At 39.3% G+C, this 24,713-nt stretch overlaps 1 protein-coding gene across 4 annotated transcripts in view; it reads left to right on the top strand.

Moving 5' to 3' along the window:
- The window catches only part of LOC126248431 (SPRY domain-containing protein 3-like), a 177,301-nt gene that overhangs the window by 49,075 nt on the left and 103,513 nt on the right, over positions 1-24,713 (top strand). For all 4 annotated transcript variants that reach the window (XM_049949402.1, XM_049949401.1, XM_049949400.1 and 1 more), the window contains exons 2-3: positions 3,843-3,986; positions 6,894-7,079. In XM_049949402.1, the coding sequence (XP_049805359.1) occupies positions 6,945-7,079 (135 nt within the window). In that variant the 5' untranslated portion in view covers positions 3,843-3,986; positions 6,894-6,944. The remainder of the gene's footprint in view (positions 1-3,842; positions 3,987-6,893; positions 7,080-24,713) is intronic.

Below are 24,713 nucleotides of genomic sequence, written 5' to 3'. Positions count from 1 at the left end.
GACACAATTTCTGTTTGGTGTGATGAATAGCAGCTTGCTCTAAATGTTGAAGAATGTAAGTTAATGCAGATGAGTAGGAACAACCACCCTATAATGATCATGTACAGTGTGCTGCTAAACACCACCATGATTAAATATTTGGGTGTAACATTCCTAAGTGACATGAAATGGAACAAGCACATAAGGTTGATAGCGTGGAACGTGAATTGTAGACTTTCAGTTTATTGAGAGCATTTTAGGAAAGTGTAGCTCATTTATAATGAAGATTGTGTATAGAACACTAATGCGACCCATTCTTGAGTACTGTTCGAGTGTTTCGGATCCCCACTAGGTCCTATTAAAAGAAGTCATTGAAGCAATTCAGGGGCATGCTGCTAGATTTGTTATCAGCAGGTTCAGTTGACATGCGAGTATTGCTGGGATGCTTTATGAACTCCAGTGGGAATCCCAAGAGGGAAGGCAATGACCTTGGTTTGCAAAGCACTGTTGAGAAAATTTAGAGAATTGGTATTTTTGCAGTTGATTGCAGAAAGATTCTACTGCTACCAATGTACATTTTGCATAACGACTGTGAAGAAAAGATTGGAGAAATTAGGGTTGACATGGAGGCATACAGACAAGTTGTTTTCCCATCACTCTGTTTATGATTTTTGTAGATATAGATGTGACATATAAGATGTATGAGAGGTGAAATACCCTCAGACATCAAGAAAAATATAATAGTTCCATTTCCAAAGAGGGCAGGTCTTGCAAAATACTGACAAGAATGGTTTAAAGAAGAATGAAAAAATTGTAGACTCAGTCTAGGGCTAAATCAGTTTGGGTTTTGGAAAAATTTAGTAATATGCAAGACAGTGCTGATCCTGTGACTCCGATTAGAAGATAGGTTGAAGAAATGCAAACCTATGTTTATAGCACTTGTAGATTTAGAGAAAGTTTTTGACAGTGTTTCCTGGAATACACTCTTTGAAGTTCTGGAGATAGCAGTGATAAAATGCAAGGAGTAAACGATTATCTAAGACTTGCAAAGACTCCAGTTTTAAGAGTCAAATGATATGAAAGGGAAGCAGTTGTTGAGAATGGAGTGAAACAAGGCTGTTGCCTATTTACTGTGTTCTACAGTGTGGATATTACGCAAGAGGTTAAGAAAATCAAGGAGAAATTTGACAAGGAAATTGGAGTTCAGGGAGAGGCATAAAAACTTTGAGGATGTTTGTCGATGACATTGTGATTCTGACAGAGATGGGCAAGACCTGGAGATCAGTTGAACGGACGATGTTTTGGAAACAAGCTATAAAATAAATATTAACAAAATGTAGTGTAATGAAGTTGGATTAAATCAGGGAATACAACATTTATGGCTAACTTGGTAGCTCATCTCCTGTGGATACCATTGGCGGTCCATCGTCATTGGATAGAAAGGCACTATTCCACACTTATGCTGGAGAAGGGTTATTGGTTAAAATGCCTGCTGCCGCTATTGGTTGGTCGTCATCAGTGGCTAGATTCGAAACGGACAGAGCAAGAGACGGGGAATGTTTACCCAAAATATTATTGCCCGCCGAAGTGACTTGCAGTGTGTTGTTTATGCCACTCGCACACCGCGGCCGCGTATTTACTTCCTTGACGGCGGGGAGCCACGATGCCGGAAGCCTATAGCCATATAGGAGATGAGCTACCAACGCCCCTTCTTCTGCAGCATAGCGGGACTATTAGCCTATGACTATGGCCCACCAATGGTAGCCAAATGAATTTTAACCAATAATATTACTTTTCCAGCACCAACACCACAAAACCCCCCCTTTATAAGTGGAGGCGACACTCGTCTCTGACAGTGTTCTAGCAGTAGTGGACACCAAAAGATCCTGAGGAAGATCCCAACAGAGGGGTCAAAACGTCGAATATTTTAGAAGAAACATAACGCGGCCTAATAACCCAGAAGATTTTAACTTCAAATTTTCAATAGTTTGTAGGATTCAAAGCCATTTTTATTTAACCCTAAAGAAACTAAATCAAACTAAATCAAACTGAAGAGCGGCAAAGGTATATATTTGCACTGTCTCCGTAGATAGAGCTGACATCAATCTGTAGGTTGGTTTGACCAGCACAGCAATTTATTGGACAGGGTCCTCTCAGTCTAGGTGTACCCTTGTCATCTTCAGTCCCCCAGACATACGTGGACCTACTGTTTAAGGCGGGCTCTGAAACAAGTTGAACTCAGTATTTTGTACATTAATAAGCATTGCCTCATGTGAGAGTAGCAATAAGTGGGAAAAAAACCTTATGACTGATCTGGAATAGAACCCCAGACCATCTGATCAGTAATACAGCATGTTACCACTGAGCTACGAGGACAAAATTATGTTTAGGTATTGGCCAACTAACATGTAGTTGCTCATTGTCTTACAAGTAATTACTGTATTTATGCAGAAATGTGTGTGCAGTTGTGTTAACAATTTAAAGACATGTTCAGTAGTTAAAAATGTAATAGAAATAGTTTAGTTGCTGCTGTTCGTGCCTATAGAACAGTATCGCAAGAGATGTTTGTTCATTATTGACTGCTGTCTGTCTGCTACAGATAGTTCGAATTTCCCTCTCTTTATCCGATTTGATATGTCTTTGAATTAATTACATTAATTATGAGTTATTTCCATTAACTTTTATGAGATCAATTATTATCTGCATTTATTACATAAATTGCCAGTATTTTCCTCAATTGATTGAAAACACACTGTTTCGAACTTCAGCAGCATGGGAGTAACATATTCAAATATTTTTACTATTTATTGTGTTAACAATAACTTATTTATTATTTACCCCTTTTCAACATGTATTTGCCCAAAACAAAATCCATTCTTTGGTAGTGTTATTAGGTTGTAAACCGAAGATTGCAGTGAACTTGGTCCATGAAATTTGGCCACTCAAAGTTTATCCTAGTTCGTGGTGACATAATTTGAGGTTAACATTTATCAACACAGATTTCTCAGTTCAGCTTGATCTGAGTGCTAATTAAAGACCAACTGCTTTATAAAATCTGCACCAAAAGTGGTAGATAACTTTTACTATTTCAGCAGCAAAATAACTGACGATAACTGAAATAGTGAGGATATGTAATGCAGATGCAATAGTGAGGGAAATATTTCAGAAAAAGAGAAATGTGCTAACATACATTAAAAATTTAGCTGCTAGGATGTCCTCTGAAGATATTTGTCTGGCATGTAGCCCTGTACAGAAATGTAATGTGGATGATAAACAGTTCGAACAGGAAGGGAATAATAGTATTTGAAAAGGTGATTGATACAAGAGAAGACTGAAGATTAAGATAACTAATGAAGAGAGATAGAATACAGTAGTGCTGGAAACAAATTATGCCACAACTTGACTAAAAGAATGGATTGCTGTATAGGACACATCGTTAGGCATCAATGAATTGTGAGTTTGATAGTGGGAGGAAGTGTGGAGGAAAATTTGTGGAGGGAGATCAAGACTTGAGTACAGTAAATAGTTACAAATGGCTGTAGGTTGTAGTAGTTATACAGAGGTGACTATGCTTGCACTGCGTAGATTAGCATGGAGAGTCACATCAAACCAGCCTTCAGACTGAAATCTACAACTACTACTACAACACAGTGTCCTGTCAGTTGACAGGTCATTATTTTCATTACCATTATAATAGATTTAAGCAAAATTAATGTGCTTTGTGAGAAAGGTTGAGCAGAGGCCAACTGTATTCTTATTGTTATCATTCGGAAAGAGAGATGAGCTCTGTATGATTGACTGTAAATGAATTTTTTTGTTACTTTGCAGTAAGATGCCTATTATTTGCATTCTTCATGTTCCAGTTAGCTGAACAAAGTACTTTTCTCCCAGGAAGGATGATATGGCCGTCCACCTCCATTTTGTGACACAGTAAAGGATTGACGATTTCACTACCCCATCAATCATCGAGAGATGTAAGAAGATAATTTACTGTGTATCACCAACATGTAAGTTTCACTTTTCTGTGTCATCATAGATTATGACTAATTAATATTTTTGTGCTTCCTTCTCAGTGGAATATTTCTAAGACTGACAATATTAATGAAAAAAGTTATTGATACACTTTGTTTTGAGATTACCAATATGCAGCAGGAGTCAGATCCTGTGTCAAATCTTAGAAGAATCATAACTCTTGTAGAAAAGACAAAATTTTTCCTCAGCAACCCATACCATCTTGCTAATTTGATTTGAGGATATAAATTATTGTTTGAAGTTTATCAAGCAAGGTGGCATATTTGAGAAGCAGAACCAATTTATTCCAGACGTTTTAGGTTTCCTGTGTTCAATTAAGTGATAGATTTTTTTCCACCTCATCTGCTAATGTTTTGTACTTTGTGAGCAATTTGTTAGCAGTTATTCACTGAATATGGACCTTACCAGAGCACACCAAGTAACAGCATTTTTTGGAGGTGATAGGAAGCTGTAGAGGGTTTTGTACCTCCCAATGGTGAATTCCAGTTAAACATCACCAGTAGCGCACATTGTTTGTGTAACTGCACGGACACATTCAGGAATATGTATCTAATCAGTCTTATAGGAAGGTGGCACAATGTGAGGACATTTGATTTTGTAGAAGTTGTTGAAAGATTCATCAGTGAACCTCAAATTATGTGCTTGTTATTGGCCATAACATGGGTACAAGTGTCAGAGGAACATAATCTGTACTGTCTTACACAAAAGCTAAGCACCCAAAATGGAAGAGAAAGCAAAATGAAACTTCACGTGTTGAGAGGATATGTGATTTTATTTCTGTGATTGCAAAATTGAGTCAGATGTACAAAGAACTTTGCAGTATGAGCCCAATTATCAGTATGATGTTGCACCCCATATGGTCTGGATGCATGCACTTATTTGGTTGGTTAGGGGTCACAAAGTCTTTGAATCCTCTCCTGAGACAAGCTGGCCCACAGCTGTTATAATTGCTGCTTGATATCCTGGATGCTGCCACTGGGACAGAGAAAATGTCTGAGCTGGTCCCACAAATGTTCTGTTGGAGACATATCTGGGGATCTTGCTGGTTGCACGGGCCGTGTATGGACAAGCATTGTCTTATTGAAAAAGGGCACCACAATACTGTTACATGAGGGGTAACACACGAGGAGACAGGATGGTCCTTGACATACTGTTGTGCCATCAGATTTCCCTCAATCACTACCACCTGTGACCCAAAGTCATATCATGACACAAGGAGTAACATCGCTGTGCCTCCCCAAACCATTGGAAGAAAGGGTCCTCTCCCTAGGTCAAATTTTTTGAGAACAGAATGTATTCTTAAAGTTTAAGTAGTCTTTAAGGAATTTAGCTTCTTACAGTTGAGAATGCCATAATAGTCTAAAATCTTGATCATGGTGAATAAATACACTTAATAACAGTCCAGGCAGAAAGTGTTGTCCTTTCTAAAATACTGCAAGACTGTGAATAAAAGTAAAATAATTGTGCCAAATATGTTCCCTACAGACAAATCTTTACAGTACTCCTCTTTGTTAGTTAGGATGAAGCTTATTTCGTTTTTGGTTAGCTCGTCTGGACTCATCAAAGTCCAGTGCTTCTGGCAACTGCAAGCATACGGGCCAGAGAGAGAAGGTTATATGGGGATGGCCATTAGCCCACTATTGTAAATCAGTGCCCAGCACAGCTTTCAGACCTAGCAGTTAATACTTAGTTATTGAATCCATAGTAATCTCAACTCTCCAGAACAACAATTACTTTGCTTTCTGTACCTTGACTTTGATTTTGGAACTTTGTTGCAGTGTGCATTGCTGTGTCACACGATTGTGGTTTTCATTCATCAGTACTAATTTAAAAATGTATCCATGGCACAACATGCACTTGATGTTAAGTTTTTAGCTGCACATTGTGCATCCTAGAGAATATCGTCCTCAAAAGTCAACTGATGAAACATGACATAATCATCTGCAGATTCTTTGCCACCACCACCACCACCACCACCACCACCACCACCACCACACAATCATGGAAGTAAGATAATTAAAAATGTAGGTATAAATTCCACCTCAACACCTGCTCAAACAAAACTGCAATATTAGTAGTAGTAGTAGTAGTAGTAGTAGCAGTAGTGCTATTTTGCAAAGTGTAGTGAAAATAAGGACTTATCCTCGTGATGCCAGTTGAGGAGCTACTTGACCAAGCAGTACCAACTCCAGAACATGAAACCTGACAACTGTCAAGAGTGCGGAGTGGTGGCCCCGCGTCCCTCCATACTGCATCCAATGACGCCATTGGCAGAGGGTGACAAGGCAGTCAACTGGTACCAATGGACCTGCCAGGACCTGTGGACAGAGTTAGCATTTACATTTTATCTGAACATTGTGTGTTTACGTATAGCAGTCGTCTTATTGCTTTGAAGAACCAAGTAACAGTCAGTGTTCCTACAGTAGCAGCTAACATTTTTATTCTGTATCCCTTTACCAGATTGGATTTTTAAATCCAGTATTCAGACAAAAGCAAAGAAAACACATTGCCTTATGAGTAAAATATCAGTTTTTCACAATTAGAAATGGTCAGCTCATACAAATACCTGAGAATATAACAAGTTTTAGTGATATGAAATGGAATGACCACATTATCTTAGATATGAAAAGTGACAGACTTCATTTTGTTAGCAGTATAATATAGCCAGTCTACAAAAGAGACTATTTACAAATCCCTTGTGCATCCCATCTTAACTCTCAAGTACTGGCTTTGGGTCAAAAGACCCAAGAGATTTTTCTTTTGCCTAATTTCTTCGGCATATGACCCTCTGAAACTTGGCAGGGGCATGTATTTTCCTTTATTGTTGAGCAATTTAATGTATTTGCTCTATGTCACTGTTATGGCAAATATTTTTGTTTCAGCTTACTCTTTGGACTGTTATGCTGTTGTGGTATTTGTAGCTCAAGGCACAAATGCAGTCATCTGTTGGGAATGTAATTCATGTGCCATTAAATCTTAGCTGGCTTCCTGAGGAAGATTCACGGATGTCAGTTGACAGCTACGAAGATGACTGGTATAGGCTAAGTGATATACGAGTTAATGGCCAGGTGAGTTTTTCTGTCTGTTTCAGTCTGGGGTGTGTATAGTTCCATAATTGTTTTTTAATTGTCTTAGCAACAACATAATTCAAAAATAACATTTAAAAAACCTTCTTGATGATCAAAGTTGTTTTTATACTGTTGATACGTTGCCTTTTGAGAGTTTATTTCTTTAAGATTTAATATGAATTTGAGATATGTTTGTGAGAATAATTGCACATTCACCATGCCGAATGTATGCTGTCATGTAATAGGATACAGAAAGGAAAAAGAAATAAGCCACACAGACCTCATCAGTATGAATAGTGATGTGCCGATTGGCAACATATTGATCTTTATCATCATCCACACTACAGTGTGATTATAGTTGTCATTTTCTAAATTCATTTATTCAGGTTGTATGCAAATGCTACTCGTGGTCATTATTGGATAATGTGTGCAGCCCTGTTTAGTTTGAGACAGGTAATTGGATCAAGGACAGCAAAATCAGGAGATTGGTAGAGTCTGATAGAATTTTATCCTCCATAAGCATTCCTAGAGATGTTTTTCACCAGATTAATGTGTGTCTATATCTTGCAAAGAATTCATGTATTGGATATGGTTGGTATACTATGTGATCAAAAGTATCCGGATAACTGGCTGGAAATGACTTAAAAGTTCGTGGCACCCTCCATTGGTAATGCTGGAATTCAATATGGTGTTGGCCCACCTTTAGCCTTGATGACAGCTTCCACTCTCACAGGCATACGTTCAGTCAGGTGCTGGAAGGTTTTTTAGGAAATGGCAGCCCATTCTTCATGGAGTGCTGCACTGAGGAGAGGCCCAAACATGTTCTATAATATTCAGGTCAGGACTGTGTGCAGGCCAGTCCATTACAGGAATGTTATTTTCTTGTAACCACTCTGCCACAGGCCGTGCATTATGAACAGGTGCTCGATTGTTTCGAAAGATGCAGTCGCCATCTCTGAATTGTTCTTCAACAGTGGGAAGCAAGAAGATGCTTAAAACATCAGTGTAGGCCTGTGCTGTGGTAGTGCCACACAAAACAACAACGGCTACAAGACCCTGCATGAAAAATGTGACCACACCATGATACCACCGCCTGCGAATTTTGCTGTCGACACTACACATGCTACCGAGCGGGGTGCCGCAGTGGTTAGACATTGGACTCGCATTCGGGAGGACGACGGTTCAATCCCGCGTCCGGCCATCCTGATTTAGGTTTTCCGTGATTTCCCTAAGTCACTCCAGGCAAATGCCGGGATGGTTCCTCTGAAACGGCACGGCCGACTTCCTTCCCAATCCTTCCCTAATTCGATGAGACCGATGACCACGCTGTCTGGTCTCCTTCCCCGAAACCAACAACAACAACTACACATGCTGGCAGATGACGTTCACTGGGCATTCACCATACCCACACCCTGCCACCGTATCGCCACATTGTGTACCATGATTAGTCACTCCACACAATGATTTTCCACTGTTTAATCATCGAATGGTTATGCTCCTTACACCAAGCAAGGCGTCGTTTAGCATTTACTGGCGTGATGTGTGGCATATGAGCAGCCACTCGACCATGAAATCCAAGTTTCCTCACCTCCAACCTTACTGTCATAGTACTTGCAGTGGATCCTGATGCGGTTTGGAATTCCTGTGTGGTCTAGTGATAAAGCGTGTGTAGGGAAACCAAAAGGTTATGGGGTTGAATCTCAGTTGGACCATGTATTTTTCAGCCTACCTTTTAACCTAGCATTCACCTGTCGGTGATGTGGAAAACAACTGATTTTGAAGTTCGCACCACTGTTAAAGGACAATGATTCCACTTTTTTTCAAAGCTTAATCTCTCAGCTTGTAAGGATTCTTCCAAAACAGGGCTGATAGGCTCACTCATGAAAATGTTTTAATGCCTACTACCCATAGTCAGTGGGTCACTCCCCAGGTAGAAGTATGCAAACCCAATGGCACCTTTCGAAGTAACAATCAATGCATGTGCAGAAGTGGAAACTTATCCTCTACTGATCCCAGATGAACTATTTGCAAAATTAAGCCAGGGCTCTCTATTCAGTAATCTGACCTGAAAGAGGTACATTTTCAAATCCCTGTGTATGCAACATCACAAACGTTCTTAGCGCTAGACATACGGTATGGCCTTTAGTGCTATAAACAGTTACCTTTGGATCTTTTCAGTCTGCTGTATTTCAGCATTTTATGGATCAGTTGTGTTGCATACCTTGACAATATTTTGGTTACTGGGGCACCTCCATATTTGTCTTCACATTCACAACCTTGAATTTTTTTTTAGACTGGCAACAACAAGGCTTAAATGGCATCATGTATGTATGTTCTTTCATGCAGCCTTCCTTGAAACATTTGGGGTTTGAACTTGCAGCAGATATACTGGAACCAACTATGGATTACTGTATTGGCCTGCGTGTTAAGACGAGGGTTTTATTTTTCAATTTTTATTTATTTTTATATATACTGAGTTCATCATTTGAAAAATGCAGAGTCATCTTACATTTGCAGATTAAACTAAGGTCAGCAGTTTTACACAAGGGAACTTCCCCATCGCACCCCCCTCAGATTTAGTTATAAATTGACACAGTGGATAGGCCTTGAAAAACTGAACACAGATCAATCGAGAAAACAGGAAGAAGTTGTGTGGAACTATGAAAAAAAATAGCAAAATATACAAACTGAGTGGTCCATGTCCATGATAGGCAACATCAAGGACAACGTAAGCTGAGGAGCGCCGTGGTCCCGTGGTTAGAGTGAGCAACTGCGGAAGGGGAGGTCCTTCGTTCGAGTCCACCCTCAAGTGAAAATTTTACTTTCTTTATTTTTGCAAAGTTACGATCTGACCGTTCATTCATTGACGTCTCTGTTCACTGTAATTATTTTAGTGTCTGTGTTTTGCGACCGCACCGCAAAACTGTGCGATTAGTAGACGAAAGGACGTGCCTCTCCAATAGGAACCGAAAACATTTGATCGCAAGTTCATAGGTCAACCGATTCCTCCACAGGAAAACACGTCTGATATATTCTATATGACACTGGTGACGGCATGTGCGTCACATGACAGGAATATGTTGTTGACCCACCTACCTTGCACACTTGGCGAATGGGTAAAATGATTCTTCTACCTTGCCCGATTTAGGTTTTCTTGTGGATGTGATAATCACTCCCAAAAAAGTGATGAAAACATAAGAGTTTGTCACATAAACTGCAACAAATGAATGCAACAGTTTCACAGTCGCACAGTTTTCGCTGTGCTCTATCAAAACATATGTTTTTTACGTTTTCAAATGTTTCCGTGTGTAGACCGTCAAATCCTGAATATGTCCTAGCAAATCTGAACATGTCCTGGAATTTTGGAGAGCGAAGTTGATTATGTGTGAGTGCCTGAACTTTGATAATTGTCTGAAAATAAAAAAATTAAACTTTTCACTCAAGAGAAGATTTGAACCAAGGACCTCTCAATCCGCAGCTGCTCACGCTAACCACGGGACCACGGTGCGCGTAAGCCGACACTCTCCTTGAAGTTGCCTAGGTTGCGCATGGACTACTCAGTTTGTATATTTTGCTTATTTTTTTCATAGTTCCACACAACTTCTTCCTGTTTTGTCGATTGATATGTGTTCAGTTTTTCAAGGCCTATCCCTGTGCCAACTTATAACTAAATCTGAGGGGGGTGCGATGGGGAGGTTCCCTTGTTAGTGTAATAAATTACATTTCCAACTGAAGTTTTTGACAGTTGAGATTGTGCATAGATTTAATTTGAAGAATTCGGAAGGGTGGGAGGTGGGACAGTAACACTAACATAGCCGAGCACAAGGACAAATGTGAGGAGGGGATCAGTGAGCAAGCTACAAATTTCATCATGCTGCCAACTATGGAATGTAATGCATAACTTGGCTTTTTTATGGACATTTACCAAGCTTAAACTGTAGTTTGCGTGAATACAGTTGCCTTTAGAATTGAACTAACCTTAAAACTGGACAAATACTGAGCAGTAGTATACATTTCTGTAGGAACAGTGGTAAAGCTGCTACTGCTGTATAGCACTGTTAATTTTCAGGGTTGGCAACAGTTGCTTCATGCAAATAATACAACACTAATTTTAAGTTAACAGAGCAGAGACCATGAAGAACTGTGGAGCAAAAAGAAAATTTGGTGTCACTGAAGCGAATGTTCATAGGTGGTGTCAGATGAAGAATAAATTAAAGGATGCCAGTACTACATTCCAAACTTTCAAGGAACTGAAGCAGGGAAGGTTCCATGAATTTGTGCAACCAATTGCTCAGTACATTTGAGAGAAATGCAAGGAAAGTGTCCCAATTACTTGAGATATTATCCAAATGAAGGAAGAGGAAGTTTCCAACTGCATGCATTGTGTAATTCAAACCAGGTACTGGTTGGTGTGTGAGGATGAAGAAGACAGTGTGGCTTATGTTACAGTGCAGTACAAGGCTAGGGCAGCCACTTCCTGTAGTGTTTGATGAAAAACTACTTGCGTATTGGCATCCTAGAATCAATCAAAGAAAATTTCGTGACTGTTTGCTAGGCCATATGGGCAACGCCAATCAGGTGCCTGTTTATTTTGGTATGCCACCAAATGTTACTGTCTACATGAAGGGTGTTAAAAGTGTTCCTATAAGAAGTTCTGGCAATGAAAGGACCAAAAAACAGCAATGCTGGTATTATTTAATTATTTTTGTCACACTGGAGACATAATTTCTGTCTTGCACAAACTGTTGGCATACGGACAGATGGAGACAATTTCACAGAGTTTCGTACTCAAGTTGCCACATAAACGTGTGACTTAATTTAGTTTCATGATTGAAAAAACTTCTTTCACACAAATATGTTGATTGAAATATTGTAGTACTTTTGCAACTTCATTATGGACAGTTGGAAACTCTACCTGAGGAAAGCAAAGTAGACATCCTGAATAGTTTTAATGTAAAAAGATTTATCATTAAAACTGGAATTACCATACAGGTAATTCGTTTACATCTGCACGTACAAAAGAACGCTTTCAACTGAAGTGGCAACCGGTCCAAAAGCAGATTTAAGATTGACAATGTCTTCAAAACCTTTATAAAACTATCCTCATAATTCTTTCAAGGCTGCAATGAATTTTTCAAACCTCGTGTTTTCTCTAACACCTGTGAGCTTTGGGAACTGAACTATCTTTGTCAGAATATGTCCCTACTACAGTGCAATTTTGTTTTTAAATACACATCCATCAAATCAGAAATAAGTAGCCTTGCAGTGTCTTGCTGTCGTCAGTGTGAAATCAAGTCCACTTAAAATGTGAAGTCTGCAATCCATTCCAGATGTTCTAATTTTTGTTGCTACACTCTTTTTTCCTTCATAGCAGGTTTTAAATAAAAAAATCATTCCAGGCATGACCCTTCAGTTGGCCATTGTACTTTTCAGTAATATATGAAGTCCCCAGACTCTTCATTCAGTTCCATTGAAAACTGCTGGAACTGACAATGGAATAATGTGTGCATCTTCAGAATTTTGCTATATGTACCACTGATTTCTTCATGTGCTCCATGCCTGCAAATTTAGCACAAAGTGATTCTTGATGTACAGAACAATAAATCCCATCTGTCAACCATTGTAATTTTTTGCTCTTTCATTGTCTACCAAATCTTTAAATTCTTTCTGCATGATATTGTAATGTTGTTTCATAGCTAATATGCAGTAACCATTGCTTACGTGAATTGAGAATTCTCAGCCCTCACTTCTGTCATTCCCATTCATTTTAAAGGATTGTGACAGTACATCGCTAGACTGCCCCTTTTTATGCAAACAGCCAGTGGACCTGTGAACGTCCTTCACACCACAAACAAATAGCGAAGGGTCAACAGTGCTGACACCATGATTCTGCCAAACTCACAAGAGTTGTGCTGACCAAAAACTGTCACACCACTATTTATATCAATAAAACAGTTTGCAACTTTGATTAGTGAGAATATGTTAAAAATAAAAATTTCTTTTCAAAAAACAGGATTGTCTTATACATTCAGGGTAATCTTATAATCACATAAATATGGTATGTTGTAGATATTGATAAAATGCAGCCTCCCCCCTCCCCCCCAACATTAGGTTAGGTTAGGTCCTCCATGAATATCGAAGACTCAGAAGCGTTTCTGGGTAAGATCAACTATTTTTGTTGATTGATTGCAAACTGTTGTATCCATGGAAACAGTTATGGTACCAAGGTACACATTTCAAGTAGTCACCTTGGTCTCGACAAATTTTCCATGTTTTAAAAGATTGACTTATGCAGGTACTGTGTTTGATGACGTACACCCCTGTGTTTGCTTTTAGTAGTAGCAATGGACATGTCCCTTGATGGTAGTGGTGCAATCCTATCCCATAAATAACCAGGTGGTGTTGAGCACCCTATCGTGTATGCTTATAAGTCCTTATCTGCTTCTCAGCAGTAGTTGTTAAATAAAGCAGGAGACCATCACCACTGTATATGCAGTTCAGAAATTCATGAACAGAAATTTCATGTTGTCACAGACCGTTAAATGTTTCTCACTACCTTCGGCCTCAACCATCTCTTACCAGACTGGACCACACATTGCCTCCTGGATTTGGTACTGCATTTGTCTAATTTTTATTATTCTATCCAGTATTGAGCAGCAACGCTACATGCAGACACGGATGTGCTCTCACGATTTGCCATGGGACTTGACCCAGTCTTCGACCGATGTGAATTGGAATGTTTCCAGCTCACTTCGGATTTGGAGATGGCCATTTCCATCTTTCCCTTAGCCTTGCATGACGTAGTAACCATACCTGCAAGAACCAGATGCTATGACCTCTTCTTCACTTTGTGCAACATTGGTGGCTGGACACACTTCCCATGCATGAATTTTGCCCCTATTAGCCACAGGAGCATCAGTTTCACCTAAATCAGGTAGATCTGTTGTTCATCTCAGAGGAGAACCACTGCTGTGTCCTAAATCTCCTCTCCTGTAGCTCTGGTTGCTGCGCCTCCTGCACACTGCCCATTGGAGCATGTCAAAGATGAAATGTGTGGTATGTCTGTTTTGTATGTTTGTGCAACCAAGTGGATGCACACTCTAGAGCACTTCAAACACTAAGAAGGATTAAAACATAAATTTATTTATTTACAGTTAAGTCAGTATAAAGCATCTGTAACTTTGTATCCTGTAGTCTCTCTGCAATCTCTCTGTCTGTTCCCCTGGCCCTGGTTGTACCATATTTGCTAGCAGTTGTAGTAGCACTAGTGTAGTGCTAGGTTTGTAAAATTTTCACTGTACTTGCCATCTGTATGCTTGGTATGATTGGAGAGTAGCCGGATGATAAACTGAAGATAATCTGAGGTGGAGCTCAGAGTATGGTAGCTTAAAAAGATGTGCAGACTGATCACAGTTGCAGGCAGTGAGATGATGTGAACTCGGCATCATCTGGTTGCGTGTGTAATGTCACCTGATGGCATCTGGTGTGCCCTCCCTAGCATTGGGTCACGGTGGCTGATTTTAATGTTTTTTCTGTGGAGATGAGAACAGCATGCTGAGTGTGGTCGACAAAGACACGGTTGATACCACATTCCTCTTCCTCCCTCCCACTACCCCCCTCAATAAATAAATAAAAAATTGTGCACCATCATTCCATATTGTGGGCTGTGGGCAGTGATGTGGGGAAGGTCTGTGTCGTGGACTGCTAATGGAGTTGGCTGTGGCAGATGGCGTCAACCAACCTGCATCCTGACATTCGTCTTGCAAACCATTGGGAACATCTGCAAAATATCCAGAGGTAGGATGTCCATCCTATTGTCCATCCAACAGGACAGGTGGGGGCAGCACTGCCACTGCCGTGGACACTTATGGCTTTACAGCTGATGCAGCAAGGGCTGCTCAGGGGCACCATTCTGGGATGCAGGCAACATTTCTGAAACATCAAAATCAAGGGCAAGATCACAAAAATCATGGAAGAAACAGTTGATTATGGTACTGTTGGTGGGTGCCTGTTTTGCCACAAACGGCATAATTAGCTCAGCCATTTGTCTGAGTGACAATGCCAGATTTTCAGTTTTTTAGGCTTTTGAAAGTCATAATAAAAAACTTTGTTTTTTGTGTGGAGTCTTGTTGCAATGTTGGTGTCTGAAGGAGGCTGTCAGGGGTAAACTACATGCCATAGAGTAAGATGACAATGACAGTGTAATAATTCTGCCAGCGAAGCATTGTGAAAATGCAGAGTGCAGTGGGTGCTGAGAAACAACAACAAAGCAGAATGAATTTTTCACTCTGCAGCAGTTAGTGCGCTGATCTGAAACTCCCTGGCAGATTAAAACTGTGTGCTGGACCCAGACTCGAACTCGGGACCTTTGCCTTTCACAGGCAAGTGCTCCACCGACTGAGCTACCCAAGCACGACTCACAACCTGTCCTCACAGCGTTAATTCTGCCAGTACCTTGTCTCCTACCTCATCTCCAGAAGATCTTCTGTGAAGTTTGGAGGTAGGAGACGAGGTACTGGCGGAATTAAGGCTGTGAAGAAGGGTTGTGAGTGATGCTTGGGTAGCTCAGTCGACAGAGCACTTGCCCGCAAAAAGCAAAGGGCCCGAGTTTGAGTCTCGGTCCGGCACACAGTTTTAATCTGCCAGGAAGTTTCACAAAAACAAAGCATTTTCCCTAATGTGCAAAGCACAAAATTTGGACATCTGAGTCTTGAAAGTGCAAATAATATGTTCGACTTCACCACTTGATTGGGGAGAGATCAGAGCTGTGTGGAAAAATTGTTGTAATTCCAGTGAAAAAAACTGTGGACCATTGTCCAAAATGATAGCTCATGGCAAACATTGTAAACAAAGGGCAGGAGCAAGTGCTTTTATAATAATAATACCAGTTGTCAAATTCATTGGAATGACAGCCGGATATCTGCTGTATGCATCAACAATAATCAGCTACCATGTGTTCCAAGAAGGATCAACAAAATCAATGTGGATGTGTTGCCAAGGATTGTCAGGTCAAGGCTAGCTGAAAAACTTCTGGTGCAGTGCTACTTGTTTCTCTGCCTATGCTTGACAGTGGAAAGTCATCTGCTCATTCTGCCTGTACAGTGCAGGTACACTAGCTGCATAGTTCTAACAATTCCCAAATGTCCTCTATGTAACATTTTTAAACATGTAGCTGAAATGATGCAGAAATCGTGACTCATGTTTGTTCATTTGGAGTGCGCAATAAATTTACATCATTCTGGAGAGAAATACTGTTGCATTGCGCATAGTATTTGCATATTTCTGCATATGAAATTGGTTTCAGATTATGAGGCCAACCCATCCGAATGTAACACATCATCATTCGTAGTGTCTGAACCTGTTCAATAACTTGTGCAATCCACCAACAATCAAAGAGAAAAGCTTGCAGTGTTTGCAAATCAAATTGATCAATTTAAAGACAAGAAGCTTCTGATACATCGAATTCTGAATCATCTCCTATCGGGAAGCAAGACTGTCTGTGTTTGCATGCTGTTCCATAAGGCAATAGAGAATTTCATACTGGTAATTTAAAAGAAGTACTGATCAACATTGCAGCTTCCGTGAAGTACTATCAGACACATATTTTGTTGGATGAAAATGAGTCGTCATCATCTTATGATCTGTCATGAGAAAAAATTTTCTAGCACACAGATATTGATGAAATTTCATGACACTATAAAGCTAAGGCTTTCTTTTCCAACTGACTGGAGTTGACGTGGGCCATGTTCAATATCTGAGACATGAAAGCAATGGGGGTTTTCAATGTTACTAAAATTTGTAAGATAAAATTGCTCCTATTCCATGTGATGATGCAGCAAGTGCAAGCACTACTGAATTTTGCAGATTGAACTTAAGAAGGCATGGGTGACTAATCAGTGCATTTTTCAATTTTTGAATGGGTCATTCACTCACTCCGATGCTTTAGAAAGAACATTTTTATGCTGGAGTCAATGCAAACGAGTGGCAGTTTGTGCTGTATTTAGAATAAATTTGATATAGTAGGGCATTTTGTCCTGAACTGCCTGTAGTTCTCATATATTTTTTGAAGGTAATCTCTAAATGGCCCCTAAATGTGTACAAGCTTGCAAGGGAAACTCTCCATCGCACCCTCCTCAGATTTAATGGTAAGAGGGGCCAGTGGACAGCCCATCAAAAACTGAACACAGCTCAAGCACGAAAACAGGAAGAAGGTGTGCTGAACCGTGGAAAAAAAAAAAAAAAAAAAAAGAAAAGCAAAATGAACGGTCCAAGGACAAGAAGATCAATATAGAGCAGCCTCAAACAGTAATGGCAATGTAGTTAAGTGGTCACAGTGTTGGACTGCTTTTTTCTCTGCTGTTTAATTTATTCAAATTTGTGTCTGTGTAGTGGTGTAATGTCCATCTGCAACTGCAAGTTTGCAAACATTTGATGACAAGGCATCAAGTCAACCAAATCCTCCACCGCAAAACATGTCTGGTGTGTCATACATGGCATTAGCAATAGTATGTTGTTGTATGACAGGAATCTCTTATCGACGAACCTAATTTGTACGTCTGGTAAGTGAGCGAGATGTGATCCTTGCCTGATTTAGGTGTTTGTGTGAGTATGACCACTCACAAGGAAATGACGAAAACCCACAGTTTCTCTGTGCTCTGTCAAAACATGTTTTTAGTGTTTTTGAAATTGTGTTACATTTTGGAAGTTTTAACTCTTGAATTCCTTTGTTGTAACATTGTTCACACCCATGTATTTGTTGTTTTTCATTTCTGAGAGATGCCTGTGTGGTATCTTGCCTGCTCTCACCACTCTTCACATTTACTAGCGACAGTAATATATTCTTGGCACATGACTCATATTCTATAACTAATGTATAGTATGGCTACTGCCAAGACTACAGAAAGGGAACAATTATTTCAGTGAATGTATGGACAATTCATAATGTGAAAAAATAAAATAAAAGTAAATGGCATGAGGGAGTTTTGAAAATGGCTCATCTAGTTTATGGTCTAAAACTGTGACCACTTAACCACGACAGCTGTTCTATTACTCTCGATATTGCACTTGTTAAGCTTGGACCATTCACTGTTTTTATTTTGCTTTTTTTCGCAGTTCAGTACACCTTCGCCTGTTGTCATGCTTGATGTGCATTCAGTTTGTGATGGGCTATCCACTGGGCCATCATACCACTAAATCTGAGGGTGGTGCGATGGGGAGTTTCCCTCGTTAGAGACGGACGAGTGCCATAGGCATCAATGAGATGTCCCAGATATTCAGTTTCAATGTTGAAAAATGAGCACTTCTGGAAATTACACTTATGCTCTGCATTGTTTAAAACTTAAGAGATTCAAAATTTTCGAGATGGTCTTCTGGTGTTCGTCTGCATACCATGATGTCATCTAGATAATTTGAACAGGGCAGAACTTTCAACATCACTTGTTCAAGAAAGCACTAAAATAATACTGGAGCTGATGTGCTTCTGAAGGGAAGGCTCTGACTGGTATTGGTACAATCTGGCAAGTGTATTGACCGCCATCCCCCCCCCCCCCCCCCGCCCCCAGACGAAGTTGAAGGTAAACATTGGCTAAATCAATTTTAGAAAACAATTGTCAACATGCTAGGCAATCCATAAGCCTCTCAATATGTGGTGTTGGAATGGAATCAGTAACTGTTTGAGTGCTAACTGTTGCTTTAACTTATTGAGTACCAGTGGTTTCTGCCTGAAACCGCCATTTTATTAATTTGGTTTTCAAGTACTAGTGCCTTTTGCATGAAACCACTGATGCTGCTCGCATTCGGGAGGACGACGGTTCAATCCCGCATCTGGCCATCCTGATTTAGGTTTTCCGCGATTTCCCTAAATCGCTCCAAGCAAATGCCGGGATGGTTCCTTTCAAAGGGCACGGCCAACTTCCTTCCCCGTCCTTCCCTAATCCGATGAGACCGATGACCTCGCTGTCTGGTCTCCTTCCCCAAAAACAACCAACACTGATACTGTTGCAAGACAGAGACATCTAGTGGTACACAGAGGTACCTCTATAAATGTAGTGTATTCTAGCATTTACTTAGAGCATACTGATTAACAGTCTACATGGAGATTATGATATGTGATTATAGGAGATTGTGATGTATTTTTATAGTTTCGAAATGAAATGACTGGGGCAGTAATTACTTTTGAGGGAAGTTTCGAGATACATGGGGTTGTATCAAGGGAAACTCCGAAATTGCTCAAGGAAAACCCCGAAATTGCTTTCAAATATGTCTCATGAAATGATGGGTGGTTGAAAATTGTTTCTCCCAGTGATTCCAAACTGACCTGCCCTCTTCAAACAATTTATTCCAGAATGAGATTTTCACTCTGCAGCGGAGTGTGCACTGATATGAAACTTCCTGGCAGATTAAAACTGTGTGCCGGACCAAGACTCGAACTTGGGACCTTTGCCTTTCACGGGCAAGTGCTCTACCAACTGAGCTACCCAAGCATGACTCACGCCCCGTCCTCACAGCTTTACTTCTGCCAGTACCTCGTCTCCTACCTTCTGAACTTTACAGAAGCTCTCCTGCTAACCTTGCAGAACTAGCACTAGCACAGAAGCTTCACAAATGAAGTTAAATTTACAGCTCGTAGGCTTGCCCCGGAGTTCAGCCATCCACTGTGCCCATTCCTCTTCTTTTTTCATCAAAAGAGTGGCAGGGAGGAGGCGACACCTTGCCACCTGAAATCTGTGCTTCTGTCATTGATGACTGCTTAGTTTTCACCGGTTCACTTACACTGTTTAGCAAAGATTAAATTGTTGGCTTTGGAAATGAATAAGTACAGTAAGTGTTTATAATAATAATAATAATCATGCAAAAATGAAAATATCTAGATACACTCTGCTCCTGCCCGTTTCTAGAAAAGAAAAATTTTAGTTAGTTCCAGCGACGTTGAAAGAAATACTTATTAGTTATAAATGAAGAGGTGTCAAATATTTTTCCATGAATCCAAATAGACACAAATCACAAACTCATCACAGAAATGTCTTATGTGTCCATCAGTGTAATGAGATGGATAAATACTGCAGAACACATCAAATGCTATAGAATGTTTAAAATATAAATGTATTTATTTGTAATATTGTTGGTATAAAGCATACATAACAATGTATCCTTTAGTCTCTGTGCAGTCTCTCTCACTATTCCTCTCCGATGACCATCGCAGTATGGTCCCTTCAATGTCGCAAACCAACCAACCATCACTATTCCTCTAGTCCTGGTTATACAGTGTTCACTAGCAGTCATAGTAGCACTAGTGTCATACTAGGTTTGTAATGTTTGCACTTCACTGTTGTCCGTGTGCTCGGAGTAATTGAGTAGTAGTGTGATGATAATCTGAAGATAATCTGAGATGGAGCACCATGAGAGTAGCTTAAAAAGATGTGTGAACCAATCCATCTGGCAGCATCCGACAAGCCCACCCTAGCAGCAACTTGCAGTGGCCAATTTAAATGTTTCTTCTGTGGAGATGAGAGTGACATACAACCATGATGAATGCGATTGTCAAGGACACTGTCAGTACCCCAGTGACAGTATTTATTCTGGCCCAATATTGGCTACACCTGGGTCTGTCAATGTTCCATCTGTCAGGCCCATCGAGCTGCACCTCCCAGGGTCAATCCATATGAAGTGGTCCAGTGATGGTTGTTTGACCATTTTTAAATATTTTAATTTTTTTATATGTGATTGCCCTATATTTGAGAAGTTAAAAACAGTTTTTTTTAAGTAATTTGTCTTGCACCTTTACTGGATGGCAGCCATTTTTATTTGTAGGTGCGCAACAATTTTTCAGTCTGGAGACATTAGCGAAAATTTTAATATCTCTGCACTGGGTTAAGTTACAACATTGCAATCGACATTATTGTTTTTAGAAAAGTGTCCTCTACAACATTGTCTATTACACAAAATACCCTAAATTCAAAAATAACCAATCAAAATAACCTCCAAAGTTTGGTACCCAAATTTTCAAAAATCCACTTTTTAGGCCCAAAAATAACAAACAAGGAGTGATTTATGAGTGTGTATTTTTTTTCCTATAGTTAGATATCATATACTACTAGCCTCATATAGAGCAAGAACACTTACAAATGTTTCCTTAATTTTTTATGAAATTTGAAAATTTTCATTTTTTGTAAAGTTTGGGGTTAGTGATCTCAGGTGGGACTGAATATAAAAATATGATTTTTGCACAGTTTGTACATCTATTTGATAGCAACGTACTGTAAAAATTTCAGCATCGATGTCTGACTGTGAACAAAGATATGAATTTTTGAAAATGATGAAATAATTTTCATTACTCTACAACTGATCTTATGGCTGTTGCCTATTTAAATGGTTTATTGTTTCATTGTAATAAAATTTAATTGTGACATATATTTAGTTAACGCCATCACCCAATATTCATTTAATCTTTATTGGTCCATTATGGACTGTGGGACAACGGCTGGCATGTATTGCAGTAATTTACCAATAGCTGTATGTATTGTAGAAATTTATTTCATGAACTTCTTATATGCTACCAGTTTCGGCATTACATTGCTGGCCAGGCCATCAAGAGTTGTTGCATAGAGATTTGATTCACGGATCTGATTATATGGCTGCTTCCGTGTATAGCGATTTCATGACTATGACGTATGGGGCCTGAAGATGGCATCAATGTAATGCCAAAACTGGTAGCGTATAAGAAGTTCATAAAATAAATTTCTGCAATACATACGTCTCTTGGTAAATTATTGCATCAAGCAATATTCATTTAGTTTATTTATTTTAAAAAATGCAAAATTAAACAATAGGAGCTTTCGCTTTTGTTCTATGGTAATAAAAATGCCCATTTATGTTTAGTTTTATCATCAATACAGAAGTACATTATTGCTGGGTGTGGCATTGTAGAAGTACATTATTGCTGGATGTGGCATTGTTGTAGTCAGTCTGTTCTGAAACCTCTTTTAGGGTGGATGTACATACTTCATAGAGAGTGTAGAATGTGTTATGTGCTTTGCTCTGTGTGTAATTTATAATTAATTTTGAGAGACTAACTGGAATGCAATAACATTGGTGAACAGTGCTGTGTCGGACAGATAGCAAGTGAAGTGTGTCACAAAACAGTTTACAGTTCAGTTTCAAAAAACTTGAAAAATGTCAATGACTTTGATGAAATTAGACAAACTCTGTTTAAATTTCGAGTAAGTTCTTCTGTAACATCAGTGTGTGAGTATCGTGAGAAGAAATATATTCTGAAGTACAACCACATTTTCGGAAGAAAGTACTGTGATCCACTTAAAGTTCATAAAAAGCCTATTACTAAAGGTTTGAGGGAAATAAAATTTGAACATTTGTCTTTGTTATGTGAGCGTGAAACAGATTCCCAAGTGAAACATGATGTGATTCCTGGAAATTCCTTGTGCCCAAATTGTTACTCAAAAATATTTGTTGTGAATCCAGAACCAGAATCATGCAACCTTCTTAATGACATTTATATTCCTAATGAGGAAGCTGTTAGCATATTGGATTTTGCTTGTTCTAAGTTAGATGTATCTCCTGCTTCGAAAATTAAAATTAAGTAGCAGAAAAAGAAAAGCAGCTATTGAAAATAAAGTACAACATAGAATGAAATCTTTACTCAACAGCAGAGTGTGCACTGATATGAAACTTCCTGGCAGAATAAAACTGTGTGCCGGACTGAGACTCGAACTCGGGACCTTTGCCTTTCTCAGGCAACTGCTCTACCAACTGAGCCACCCAAGCACGACTCACGTCCCGTTCTCACAGACAAGGTACTGGCGGAATTAAAGATGTGAGGATGGGGCATGAGTCGTGCTTGGGTGGCTCAGTTGGTAGAGCACTTGCCCGCGAAAGACAGACAAAGGTCCTGAGTTCAAGTCTCAGTCCGGACACAGTTTTAATCTGCCAGGAAGTTTCAAGGTACAACATATTTCAGACAAAATTAGAAAAGACTTGGAATCATGCTTTAATAATACGGATACCAACATCATTTCTAAAGAAGAACAAAACCTACCACCAGCATCATCTGACACTGAATATTTGAGATTAATAGATAAATTAAATATTCAGTGACATCTAAAGAGGAAAAGGTTAAAATTTTAAGTTTGCTCCCTGACTCATGGTCAAGAGAAAAAATAGTTCATGAATTCAACGTTTCTCATCGTTTGGTTAAACAAACCCAAAAATTAGTGAAAGAGCAAGGCATTCTTCCAGTTTTAGGAAAGAAGAAAGGAGTAGGTATAAGTGAAGAAACAATTAATGAGATCCAGCAGTTTTGTGAAGATGATGAAAACAGTAGAATGTGCCCAGATTGCAAAGATAGAAAAAGAGTTGTTTCAAATGGAGTTAGAGTAACAAAGCAGAAATGTCTAGTGCTGTCAAATTTAAAAGAACTTTATGTAGCTTTCAGAAATTCTCATCCTGAATGCAAAATTGGAAGGTCAAAAATTTGTGACCTCCACCCTAAGTGGTGTATTTTGGCTGGATCCTCAGGGACACACTCCGTGCGTGTTTGTTTATATCATCAAAATGTCAAACTGATGATTGCGGATGCAAAACCTCAGTGATCTTATCTACAGAGAGTTACTAGATTTAATGGTCTGTGACACTAACAGTTATGGCTGCATGATGAGTGTGTGTAATAAATGTCCTTGTAAGGAAACCGTTATTGAATTGTTTCACGAATATGATGAGGAAATGCCAGACGGTATTACTTTCAAACAGTGGGTCACAACTAACAGGGCAGAAATGATAACAGTGGTTAAATCTCAGGAAGAGTACTTGGTATCTTTAATTGGTAACTTCCAAACCTCAAACGTCACCACTATGTTTCTAAAATCCAAAGTAAGTTTTTGAAGGACGAAAAAACACAACTTCATGAAACTGAATGCATAGTGCTAGCTGATTTTGCAGAAAATTTTACATTTGTGATTCAGGATGCAGTACAAGGGTACCACTGGTTCAGTGACCAGACAACAGTGCATCCATTCATTCTCTACTTTAAAAATGAGAAAGATGCAGTTTGCAGTTCTTCAATTTGCATACAGAGCGACTACTTGGAGCACAACACTTTGGCTGTACATGTTTTTCAAAAGTATGTAATAAATTACATAAAAGAAAATTTTTGCAGGGTTGAGGAGCTTGATCTACTTTTCAGATGGAAGTGGTAGTCTGTATAAGTACAAAAATAATTTTTCAAATCTGTGCAACCACGGAGTAGACTTTGGGTTGGAGACTGAATGGCATTTTTTTTGCATATTGCCATGTTAAAAATGCATGTGATGGAGTAGAAGCCAGCCTACAAAGACCAACCACAGACCAAATTCTCACAGTACAGGACATGTATGTCTTTTGCAAGGATAATATTAAAGGCGTTACCTATTTTCTGACCAAGAAAGAAGAAGTGGTTCTGCATGTGAAAACAACACTTCAAACCAGATTTGAAAACTGTATAGCAATAGAAGGAACAAGGCATTTCCACAAATTCCTTGGCATTGCAGAAAACTTAGCTCGATGCTATGTAACATCAGAAACTGAAATTTATGAGGATCATTGTGTCAGTAAAATTACATCTCTGTCTTTAACGTTGAATGACAT

This window comes from Schistocerca nitens, chromosome 3 (assembly GCF_023898315.1).
Source record: "Schistocerca nitens isolate TAMUIC-IGC-003100 chromosome 3, iqSchNite1.1, whole genome shotgun sequence".
Classification (NCBI taxonomy): Eukaryota; Metazoa; Arthropoda; class Insecta; order Orthoptera; family Acrididae; genus Schistocerca; species Schistocerca nitens.
The sequence above is the reverse complement of the archived record's forward strand: the minus strand, read 5'-3'. Positions and strand labels throughout refer to the sequence as shown.